Source organism: Anser brachyrhynchus (assembly GCF_964034855.1).
Source record: "Anser brachyrhynchus genome assembly, chromosome: Z".
NCBI lineage: Eukaryota > Metazoa > Chordata > Aves > Anseriformes > Anatidae > Anser > Anser brachyrhynchus.
The window spans coordinates 48,206,876-48,219,131 of NC_137697.1; the positions used below are offsets into that span (position 1 = coordinate 48,206,876).

Consider the following 12,256-nt stretch of genomic DNA (forward strand, 5'->3'; position numbering starts at 1 on the left):
ATGAGATACTGTGCTTTCTCCAAAAGCTGACTTCCACAGGAAATGGAGAGGCAAATCAATTTATGGTTGCAATGAACAGCAGTAGATACTAATTACACTTTAGAGCATTCATTTTGTTTTGGGATTTGAAAAATGTATGTGATTTCAAGGAAAAAATGTGCTGGTTTGTAGTATACGTGTGCAACTGTGTGAGAAAATATCTGATGAATGCAGACTGAAATAAGGATCTTCAAATGCTATTGCTGTTTGTTTTTTTAGTCTGTTTTGATTGGCTAAAATGAAATACCTGTTTATGTTAATGAGTTCTGAAAAATCACTGAACAGCTTAAAAGAATAATTGTTTTTAAATCATTTTATTTCTTGACATAAACATTCCATGTTACCCTAAAGAATATTTTGGGGGAAGTTCGTTATGTTATATAAACGGGATAATTACACGAATGTATTTATGGATCTAGACCTTGAATAGTAATAATGTGAATTTATTTTGGTTGTATTAATTGTCATTTATTTTTATATTTTAGGTTTGTTTAGTTTTTTAGCTCAATCTGTTTTTCTGAAAGATGCGTTGGAGGTGTTGTTATTTAAATGTGAACTAGTTTTAGAGTTTTCATAACTGAGAAAGCCCTCTCATAAAAATGTCCAGTACTAACCTTAGAATTTGGCCTATTTGGCAGGACTGAAGAGAGGTTTTGCACCTCTTTTGAAAAAGATTTTTTTTTGACCTGTGAAGTAGATAGTAGTAGCTTATCTTTCTGTTTTATTTGCTTATTCACATATACATGTATATATTCTATTTTATTTCTTCTTTAGGGGGATTACTGAAGCTCGTTTTGTTTTTGTCTTTGTTCTTGGCATAGTCTTCACTGGCACTAAAGATTTACTAAAGTCGCAGGTTATTTCTGCAGACTCCAGCGTGAAGAGTACAGGATTATGGGAAGTGTACAGTGGATTGGTTCTACTAGCAGCCCTTCTATTTAGACCTCACAATTTGCCAGTGTTGGTGTTTTGTCTGCTGATTCAGACAATGATGACGAAATACATCTGGAGACCTTTGAAATTTGATGCAGCACAGATTACTATCATGCACTACTGGTTTGGCCAAGCTTTCTTCTATTTTCAGGTAAGCTAAATATTCTCCCTACTGTGGGGCTGGGAGGGGGAATAGTTTTTCGATGAAATGTTGTTCATGGTAAGTGAAGTGCCAACTAAACCTTGCAGTGGGAGAGTTCACTGAGTTCTGAGACGTATTTTGTTTCTAAGTATATTATTAACATTTCTATCTCAGAATCAGGAAAGATACATACCCTGATAACTTGCTAGCCTCCATGCAGACTTCCACAACTGTCAAGAGTATCAGAGACCTATACTATGGAAGTTTGGTCTGTTTGTGGACTACCTAACCACCACTATGGTGATAGCAAATTGAAAAACATCAGCTGAGTTGTTTAGTACCAGTAACAGGCACATGCATTTTTGTGCTTGATTCTTGAGGCTTCCAAAACATTTGGTAACATAACAATAGGTCTATATACAGTTTAAGACTGAAGTGAAGCTCTATGACAAAATAATATATCTTTATGAGAATCAAAACTAACTGACATTCTTATTTTAAGGAATGATACCATCTTTCCTGAGGAGTCTTACTAATTTCAGTAACATTGTTCATCACATTACATATAAGGTTGCAGTTCAACAAAATCTTTTCATTTCATCAAAGCTGGAGAGGTTCTTTCCACTTCTAATAGTGCTGGAAACTTAGTGTAGCAAACTATCTCAAAAAAGCATTTGTCGGGAATCAGGTTGTTAGGTTCTGGATTATGAGGAGAGGCTTTTTGATTTTCTGCAAAATTTCAAGGTACAGCCTGCATGGGCTTTAATTTTGAGGCATGGATGCTAAATTGTGGTCAAGCTGAGGGTATCTTAAATGGTTTCTGATCCTGATAGTACTGTTTGAGGATTGGCTTCACTTTGCTGAGAGTGCATCTCAGGACAGAGAATTGCTGATGGGCATATGATCATCATGATTCACCCCTTCCTACCCAGTTTTCCTTATGCCTCCTCCTCTGAGGAGGTAACATTTTTTGGTTGAATAGCTTTTGTATGTCTTGAATGTTACAGTTCAGACAGCCAACTCTGATTATTGCCTTTTGAGAGCAGCCCTTAGTGGGGTTGGAAAAAGGCCGAAGGTAGAACCTTCTGCATACGAAGGTACTGAGCAAAATCGGCTGCCAGAAGTGTAATAGCGGGTAGGCTGACAAGAAAATGTTGCTTGCAGAAAAGAGACTAATAAAGAATTATCTGAATGTTTTCACAAAGCATCTATTTTCAGTGATGATGAATTCTTGGTGGAGTTGGCTGAGAATTTCACAGAACCACCAAGTCACGGAATAGTTGAGGCTGGAAGGCACCTCTAGTTATCATTCAGTCCAACCTCTGTTAGTCAACCAGATTAGGTTGTGCAGGGCAGTGTCCAGTCTGATTTTAAATACTTGCAAGGTTGGAGGCTCTACAACCTCTCTGGGCAATGTCTCCCAGCGTATGAGCACCTTAACCAGTAAAAAAGCTTTTTCTGATATTTAAATGGAACAACTTACATTTCAGTTTGTGCCCATCGCCTCTCATCCTTTCAGCAGGCTGTACTGAGAAAAGTCTGGCTACACCTTCTTTACTCCCCCTCATCAGGTATTTATAGACACTTACGATCCTTGCTTAGCTTTCTCTTTGCAAAAGTAAACAGACCCAGCTCTTTCAGATAATGGTTGTGTGACAGATGCTTTGTTCACAACATCATGTCTGTGGTCCCTCAGTGGACTTGCTCCAATACATCCATGGCTTTCTTGTACTAGGGAGCCCAGAACTAGACTCAGGACCCCAAGCGTGATCTCATCATGGCTGAAGAGGGGATGGAGCATCATCCCTAACCAGCTAGCGATGCTCTCCCCAGCACAGCCCCAGGTGCTGTTGGTCTTTTGTGCCAGAAGCACAAATGGCTGGCTGGTAGACAGCGTGGTGTCCATCAGGACAACCTATGGATGTCCTTCTCTGCCAAGCTGCTTTCCGAGTGGTCAGCCTCCAGCCCATCCTGGTGCCTGGGTTTACTTCTTCCGAGGTGCAGGATTTGGCATTTGCTGAACTTCATGGGTTTGTTGTCAGGCCCTTTCTGCAGCGTGTTGAGGCCCCCTGAATGACAGCACACCCATCTTGTGGTGTACCAGCTGCTCTTCCTGTTTTGCATTATTGCAGACTTGCTGAGGGTGCTCTCTGTCCTGTCATGCAAGTCATTAACAAAGATACTCAAGAGCATTGTCCCTGCTGTGAAGCTTTGGGTTCAATATCTAGTGAGAGGCCTCCAGGTGGATTTTGTGGTGCTGATGAGAAGCCTGTGAGCTGGATAGCTGAGGCAGTTTTCAGTCTGCCTCTCTGTCCACTTATCTCAACCCTACTGCATCAGTTTCAGTTCGCTTGTGAGGGTGTTACAGGGTATTACATGGCTTTTTTTTTATTGATTTTATACTGGTGTCATTGAGAAGATGTAAATATGTTTTAAGGTTTTTCGTCTTACCCTAGTGTCTGTTTTTCTTTTCACTTTCTACGACCATTGCAGTTGGAGAGCTTATTAGTTTTTGGAAGACTGGAAGAAGTGACTGCCACTTTAATTAGCTGCATGTTGTAGTGTTGGATATCTTGAACTTGCAGGGCTTCCCCCCACAGCCTACCACCCTCTTGGCAACTTTGACATTTCTACTCGATGTTTTTTCTTTGGGAGTAGTAACATCTGGTGTGATACAGATTTCAGCAAACTTAAGGATATTTTAAAAATTGGCTTTGACGAAGGAGCCTCTGTGTACAAGTGATGCTGCTGAATCACAGCATCCAGAGCTCAGAAGGGTGTAGTTCTCTATTGCTTTGTTGTGATCCCTGTTGCTTGACTGTTCTTGTGTATCCCTTGTCACTCAAGATCTGGAGAACGAAAGGTGATAGTTAATTCTCAAAGCTTCTCGTAGAGGCAGAGCAAAGCTTCCCGCCCTCACCCCCCACCCTGTTTTCTTTCCCAGGCTGGTTTATTATTAAGTTCACTATATGAAAAGAGCAAATACAGATAAGGAGCTACCTTGTGTCCAATCACTTGTCTGTAAACTCCAGCTCTGAAGAGATTCTTCTGAGCTTAGCAACTGCTTAGCAATTTTTTTTATTAATTCCTGTTCTCTTTAGCCCTTTAAAAATACATCCATGTCAGAAGATCTTGCCAGCAGTGTCTTGCAGACTTTTTCGTTGTCTACTCAGAAAACCAAAGTGTGTACTTACCTTTTCAGTATGTCCAAGACATAATGAAATGACAAGTGAATTGGAATCAAACGGGAGATCTTTTTAGAAAGAACGGTTTTGATTATGGCCTTTATAATCCTAGAGATATTTTGAAAATAGAGAAATCAGTTCTGCTAAGGAAAAAAGTGTTTTAAAATTCAAGGTAGGTGGAATTGTTCTCCCTCACTCTTTCAGAGCAAGTTTTCAGTTATCTTTAAAAAGTGCTGTACTTGCATTTACATTAGATTACCTTTATATGGTGGAGATGAAGTGTTTGACCAAAATAATCCTCTTCAGATGTTAGCTTGGTTCATTTATTCTCTGGTGAAGAAACCGTTCTGCAGCTACGGGAAGGAACAAACTGAATCATACAAGGCTAAAAGGTGTTTTTTTTTTTTTTGCACCTTCACAGTTGAAGGCAGTTATTTGATGTGCAAACTATTACCGTAGAAAAGCAGAACAGAAGTGATGGTAGCTCATAAAATTACAGAGGCTACAAACATACCTCAAAATCTAGTCAAAGCTTTTTCTTCAATTGGTAAGTAGCTCCCAGTTTGTTGAGAACAAGCTTTCTCATCTTGGGCTGTAGCTCCAGGGATGGAATAAACTTCTTCCAACAGTTTGGATAGGGGAAGTTTGCTTGTTACATAGTATTGTGATCTGCACTATCAGGAAAAATGAAGAACCTGACAACCGAGAAAACCCACTTCTTCATTAACTACTTTTTCTTGGATATATTTAAATTTCTCCTTCCCTTTCCTTTGAGTTCAGAGTCCAGAGCAGAAACTACCTGTTGCAAGGAAAAATTGGTCAGTTTAGCTTAAAATCAGGATTGAAGTTTTTTGTTGTTATATTAGTGACAAATAATTAGCTGTCTGTCATCTGTTAGCAGCATTTAATTAATTGGCTATCACTAAACTGCAGAATCAGGGCCCAACCAGATAAACACGCATGGATTTCTATGCAGTTTTGTACACCTAATCTGAAAAGGGTCTAACACGCCTCTCAGCAACACTTACCCCACAACACTTAAAGTTACATTCTCCCTTTCAGGTATGCATTACAAAGACTCTCTCTTCATTTCCATGCAGGTTTCCCTGTTTACTCACAGCTCATCTTTAGCTGTTGAGGTATCTCTAAAGAGTACCTTGGATGAGAGACCTCAAGAGAAGCTGTGGATGGGTTGTTATGTACACTTCCCAGCTCTTTCTTACCTGAATGATGAAAGGCATAACTCTGAAAGTGTATATGCTTTTCTTGATGTAGCTTTCTGTTTTAGTAGCAGATTTTTTTTTTCTGTAAGCACTTAATCTTTTTCATTTACTTTTTAGGGAAAAAGAAAGAACTATGTTTGGTGACAGCTTTCAGTTACTTCCCTTCCTTTCTACACTTCCAGCGAAGATACTCTGTTCATGTTAAGCAAACTGCAGGTGTTCCAGTTTTAGCAACTGCCTGTCTTGGCCATACCATCAACACTAAGGTCTTAGATTTTGACTGACTTAGGAAAAGGTTGTGTTTCAAACAGAGAATATTTTTTCAGACATAGAATAATTCTCAAAAATAAGCATTAAGGAAGTACAACAGGCTGTTCCTGCAAGAGAAGTCTCTCATGTTCTCAACTTCAGTATTGATCTGTGATCAGCCTGCCTTGGTACAAGCAAATCATTCATTTGCCACCTCTGTACTGATCAATATCTATGCTTGGATGCTGGGGAAGAGATGGGAAGGAAGCAGGACTGTGTTATGTAGGTATGATGTCCACTGCTGACACAGAATTAAGTGTCTTCTCTCATTTTCTTTCCTCAAATTTTGTGATTACAAGAACTACCACTATTAAACTGTCTGGGTTCAGGGTGGTGCTAGATTTTTAATTTCCAGGCAGACATAAAGATCTAATGTAGCATACAAAAATGTTAGTACATTTATGGTTGAAATACAGGAGTTGAAAAACACTGAAAGTTGCTGTTGGTGTTGATCAGATTGGATACTAAATTTAAACTGTGCTAGCTAAATGAGGCAGGAAAAGGGAAATACAAACTAAATATAAAACCCTTCCATCTGGAAATAGGAGAGAAATTTGGAGAACTACTTTTTGCACATGTCCTGGTGTGATTATAAGGAGAATGAGATTTCTTGTCCATGTTTCTGAGTCTTTATTAAATCTTGGTAGACAAGATGATATGTAATGAGAAAAGCAGGAACTCTGTCTCACCAAGTATGGAATGTAAGTGATGGCCTTTTGAATAGGATAGTGAGTAAAAATAGCTTTGTTCAGGATAGCATATTTAATGAATGAGGCAGAATTCTTTTGAAAAATATTATAGGGTCTTTAAAGACTTCATGGAGCAATTGCAATGAAAATCATAAGTGTACAGTATAAGCAAGGTTCAGAGGAACAGACTTTTTTTTCATTAGTCAGTATAGTTCAAGAAAGGGGGTGAAAAAGATCACATTTCTGAGTGTGAAAGCTAATATTTTGATCTTGAATAGCAATAGAAAAAAAAGTATTTGAAAACATATCCTTGAGCTTACACTTGTTTTTTCATACCGCACCTTAACTGTATCAGGACCCTGAGTGCATCTCTTGTCTAGGAGTTCAGTTTAGTGTAGTTCAAAGTCATCTGTGCTAAGGGGAACTGTTGTGAGAAAAGCTAGAAGCAAGGGCCTGTCCCTTCTTTCCTTTGGGAGCTGCTTTTAATGTGAGGCTTTACCATTGACTCCTGTCAGTGCTATGTCACAGCTGTGTAAGCAGATATGTCTGTGTTCCATCTCAGTCCTGACCTGGACCTGAACCTCTTGTTTGAGCTTTCTGGCTTGTTGTTGTACCTGTCTTGTCACTATGGATTTGCTGGCTGATCAATGGACTGCATCTGACCCTTTTCACTATTTCCAGATCCAGTCCTGACCCAGACTTACTTCTTGCCAACCTGACTCTTTGCTGGTGAATTCGCTGCTCTCACCTGGCTTGTTTTCCCAGCTTACATTCCTTTGCAGACCAGCTGGCCCCTCCAGGTCTCTGACAATGTGAACATAAAAGGCTAATTTATTAAACTCGCAACTTACATGGGACTTGCTTACATGACACACTTTTTTTCCTGGCCCATTACCAAGATTGTGAGTATTAAGCATGGGAAAAAATTGCTTAGGTAAGTTTTGCAGTCTTTGTCCTTGGAGGTGTCCAGATCCTGACTGGATAAAGTCCTGAGCAACCAGGTCTTTTCTTTTGTATCTGAACTTGCTTTCAGCAGGAGGTAGTACTAGATGACTTTTGAGTTCCCTTCCAGCCTGAATTATCTTACGTGCTCATGATCATATGTCATTTATGTGAACTACCTTGTTTCAGTAGTTAGGATCATTGCCTTATTTATTGTATCACAGAATCACAGAATCGTCTAGGTTGGAAGAGACCTCCAAGATCATCTAGTCCAACCTCTGTCCTAGCACTAACAAGACCTCCACTAAACCATATCACTAAGTCCAACATCTAAACGTCTATTAAACACCTCCAGGGATGGTGACTCAACCACTTCCCTGGGCAGCCTATTCCAATGCCTAACAACCCTTTCAGTAAAGAAGTTCTTCCTAATATCCAACCTAAACCTCCTCTGGCGCAACTTTAGCCCATTCCCCCTCGTCCTGTCACCAGGCACGTGGGAGAATAGACCAACCCCTACCTCGCTACAGCCTCCTTTAAGGTACCTATAGAGAGCGATGAGGTCTCCCCTGAGCCTCCTCTTCTCCAGGCTAAACAACCCCAGCTCCCTCAGCCGCTCCTCGTAAGACTTGTTCTCCAGACCCCGCACTTTTTGTATTTTTTGTATTGTGCAAGTTGATGAAGAGAAGCAAAGTTAGTAATACTCCAGTTTTGACAAATATACAAAATGTATGCCCCCTAGTTACTTATATTGGATATTATTGCAAGTTTGATGATTTAGTCAACAAGCTTGAATGACTGATTGTTTATTTTTAAGCCCTGACTTGTCCACATCTTTTAACTTGTCACTTACTTCATGGAAACATCCTGTATCTTCATCATTGCTCCTTGCTCTTCAACATGCAGTGACAATAGAAATAAATCTTGGTTGTCTCCTTTAACTGTAGCAGCTTCCAAAAAAAAATACGTTGCTGTAAATATTTCTTAAGATATTTTAGTTGCCTTGGATGAAAGCTCATAAATGAAGAAAAAATTGATATATTTCATTATTGGTCTTGTGTTTATTTATTTTATTTCTATCCTTAGAACAGTATATCTGCAGTAGAAGGGAAAGGAAATACAGTCTTTAAAACCTTTGAGACTTGTTTATAATCCAGTTATTTTTTATCACTGAAGGAGAACAGCACAGACTTGTATCTTTTCATAATCTTTTATATCTAATTGGCCTTGCCTTCTGGTAGAAAGATGGACTGGGAGACATTTTAAAGTGGTTTATAGCTTGTCTTGCTTGGGTTTCCAAGCATTATAGGATGAATTACATTGGAGAGGACCTCAGGAGGTCTGTAGTTGAATCCCATTCTCAGAGCACATTCAGCTGTGAGGTCAGACAAGGTTGCTCAGGGCTTTGTCTGATCAGGTCTTGAAACATCCAAGAATGGAGGTTGCAGAACCTTTCTGGGCAACCTGCTCCAATTACTTATTTTTTCCACTTCAAATTATTTGGTTCAAGTAATTAAATTCCTCTCATTCTATGTTTTTTAATAGTTACTAGAAAGTTGTGGGAAAGGCTCAGTGGAAGTATAGTAACAGTGTGCTGTGTCAAATTGGTATTTCAGCCAGAAGCACGTCACTTTTGTATTTCACCTCTGTACTTCTCAGTTCAGTGAGAGTCATTGAGGTACTGCAGTTAGTAGCTCATATGTGATGAGTGATGTGGTATCTGAAAATTTTCCAGAAAAATCATTGCGACTTTGAGGAGAGTTTTTGATTGTTTTCATTAATGTCTGTCGAGGCCTCCTTCTCTGTTAGTGTCTCTAACCAGTGTTTTTATATTTGTGCTTCCTTGATTTAGATCGTGATGGATTACTATGGAATGCTTTTATGTGAAATTGAATCGTGTCCTGTCACTTTCTGCCATTACAACAACAAGCTATGGCACTGTTTGAAATATTTCAGTGGTACTATTAAAATAAGAGCAGATACTCTGAATTGTCAGTTATTTATATATTGTGTGGAACATATGAACTAGTCCTGGTGAAAGGTACCTGCCATGAAGAACAAACGCTTCATCGGGGCTCTACCAGTAGTACCTGAGGAGCCATCCACGAGGCTCAGTGGGCTCCTGGTGAGAATGGAGTGGTTGAACACTTAACATCCAGTGTGGTGCGAGCTGTACGTGTGTACTTCCTGAACCTTGTGAAGTTTAGTAAGGTAGAGTGCAGAGCCTAGCACCAGTATGTGCTGGGGGTCAGCCAGCTGGAAGGCAGCTTTGCAGAAAAGGACCTGGGGGTCTTGGTGGACACCAAGTTGAACAAAAGCTAGCAGTGTGCCCTTTATACAAAGGAAGCTAATGCCTGGGCTGCATTAGGCAAAGTGTTGCCGGCAGATCAAGGAAGGTGATTCTTTCCATCTACTCAGCACTTGTGAGACCACAGGTGGACTGCTGTGTCTAGTTCTGGGCTCCCCAGTACAAGAGAGGCTTGGGCATGCTGGATAGAGTCCAAGAAAGTCCAAACAAAGTCCAACAAAGTCCAAATCAGATACCTGAGGGACTGGAGCATCTCTCACATGAGGAAGGGCTGAGAGTGTAGACTGTTCAGCCTTGGCTCAGAGGGGATCTCATCAGCGTGTGTAAATACTTGAAGGGATGGTTCAAAGAGGATATAGCCAGGCTCTTTTCAGTGGTGCCCAGTGCCAGGACAAGAGGCAGTGGGCACATGCTGGAACACAGGAGGTTCCCTCTGAACACAGGAAACACTTCTGTGCTGTGTGGGTGCTGAGCACTGGCATGGGTTGCCCAGGGAGGTTGTGAAGTCCCCTGGAGATCTTCAAAAGCTGCGTGGACGTGGTGGCCTGCTGGGTGACCCTGCTTTAGCAGGGTGGCTGGAGCAGATGACCTCCAGAAGCCCCTTCCGACTTCAGCTGTTGTTTGATCCATATACTGTAGCCTATTTCTCACAGTGCTCTCCTTGTCCTACAACAACACTTCAAAGTCAAAGGTAACTGAGATGAGCTCTGTGCAAAAGAAACCACAGGGAGTGTGGGAAGAGATGGAAGAGAGAGTACTGTCCCTTCCTCTGTCCTCTCCACCTTCTAGAGGAGAGTACATTTTTTGCCCTGTTGTGCACTGAGACCAGTGACATGTACTTCCACGCACTGTTTCTTCTTGCTCCTTCCCACATGCAGTGGAACAGGACATTGTCCTGAGGAGCCATGGATCAACCTTGTGTTCGTGCAGGTGGGGCAAATAGCGTGAAGACACCTTACAGCTCTTCATGAGATGAGCATGATTGTCAGCTTTCCCTCTACACACGTCATACAGGGGAGAGAAAATAAGTAGTGGGGAGGAAAAGACCTGTTGCTCTGTGCCATGACTAGGGGAAAAGAGAAGAGGTTCTCTCCCTACCTGTCCCTGTCATGCTTTTGCTTGCTGAGCTTTAGCACCCTGCACAGCTTTCAAAGTGCTGCACTTGACCTTTCTGCTCTTACCATGTCCTCAGTATGTACTGAGTATGGACTCCACTAGGACCGTGTCTGGGGCCATCGGTGTTGACGGCCCTTATATTTGGGTTGTTCTGGGATACTGCAGAGAGGAAAGGAGAGTTTGATGGCTGCTGGAATACCAGTGATGTGGAAACTGACCTACTGAGTCTGAGGAAATCTAACTGTGGCCTGCTATACTAAGAAATTAACTAAGAATGCCTTAATTCACAGGGCATGTTTGCTGCTTTGTATATTTGAGTAAAGCTAAATAATAGGGCATCTTCAGAGGAAGACATTTCCTTCAGTGTTATGTTATTCCTTGTTATTTAGTGGTCTTAGTCACTGAAAAAGAAAGCTAGATAAAGCATGCAAGTCTTAACTCTTGATACTTTGCTTTCTAGTTTTTTTTGAAATGCCTTTTATTAATGATTCAAGCTGTCTAGGCTTTTTGTCCATTTCAGTGCAATCTGTTGTGGTGCAGAGGCTTGGGAAGCAGGAGCCTCTCTGAATTTGCAAGTCTTAATCTAGTTACATGCAGTAGCTTGTGTCGTGGGCAGGGAGGGGGCTGGTACATGTTCCACTACAGCTCTAAATTGGAGCCCCGTTATCTCTAATGGCAAGAAATATTTATTTCTCGGTATAATTTCAGCCACAGCCTTAATGTCTTGTTTTTGAACCTTGTGTGGTGAAAAATGTATTTTTTTTTGGTCACTAGATGAAATCAGGAAGTATAGTTGCCTGTTTTAATGTGTTTTTATGATGTAATTTATTAAACAGGTATATGTATTTGCTGACAAAATAAGACAAGCATGTCCTAAGCAGTCTGTAAGTCCTAAACAGAAGCTTCTGTTTGGTTAGCCGCTGTATTGAAATTCCAGTGTAAAGAATGTAAAGAATATGTCTTTACTGTAAAGTGTCTCAAAGAGTAAGCCTTTAACTGGTACAATAATTAATTATATTCTAATGTATCATAAATGTTTCTTTGGACATATTTGAATCTTTTGGGTTTTATTCCTGTTTTCAGGGAAATTCAAATGGCATCGCTACTGTGGATGTTTCAGCAGGGTTTGTGGGACTAGAAAGCTATGTGGAGATACCAGCAATCTTCCTTACAGCATTTGCAACGTATGCAGGACCTTTGCTTTGGGCCATTCATCTGCTGTGCTACTTGAGTTCTGAAGTTAGCAGGTAATCAAGTTTTAAACTAAAGTAATGCTCCCTTACGTATTGCAGATATAAATGCCATCTATATAATGTACAAACAGTTTTATTTACATCATTCTTTTCCTTAAAAGTTAGTTTTCCATTAAG

The 12,256-nt window shown here is 40.5% G+C and overlaps 1 protein-coding gene across 9 annotated transcripts in view; it reads left to right on the top strand.

The window, feature by feature from the left end:
- Positions 1–12,256, top strand: part of PIGG (phosphatidylinositol glycan anchor biosynthesis class G (EMM blood group)) — an 87,139-nt gene that overhangs the window by 43,681 nt on the left and 31,202 nt on the right. For 4 of the 9 annotated variants that reach the window (XM_080574539.1, XM_080574541.1, XM_080574540.1 and 1 more), the window contains exons 11-12: positions 814–1,123; positions 11,970–12,133. In XM_080574539.1, coding sequence (XP_080430665.1) covers positions 814–1,123; positions 11,970–12,133 — 474 coding nt within the window. Of the gene's footprint in view, positions 1–813; positions 1,124–11,969; positions 12,134–12,256 lie in introns of those variants that run through there. The other 5 variants (XM_080574546.1, XM_080574545.1, XM_080574544.1 and 2 more) reach the window with 5 other exon arrangements.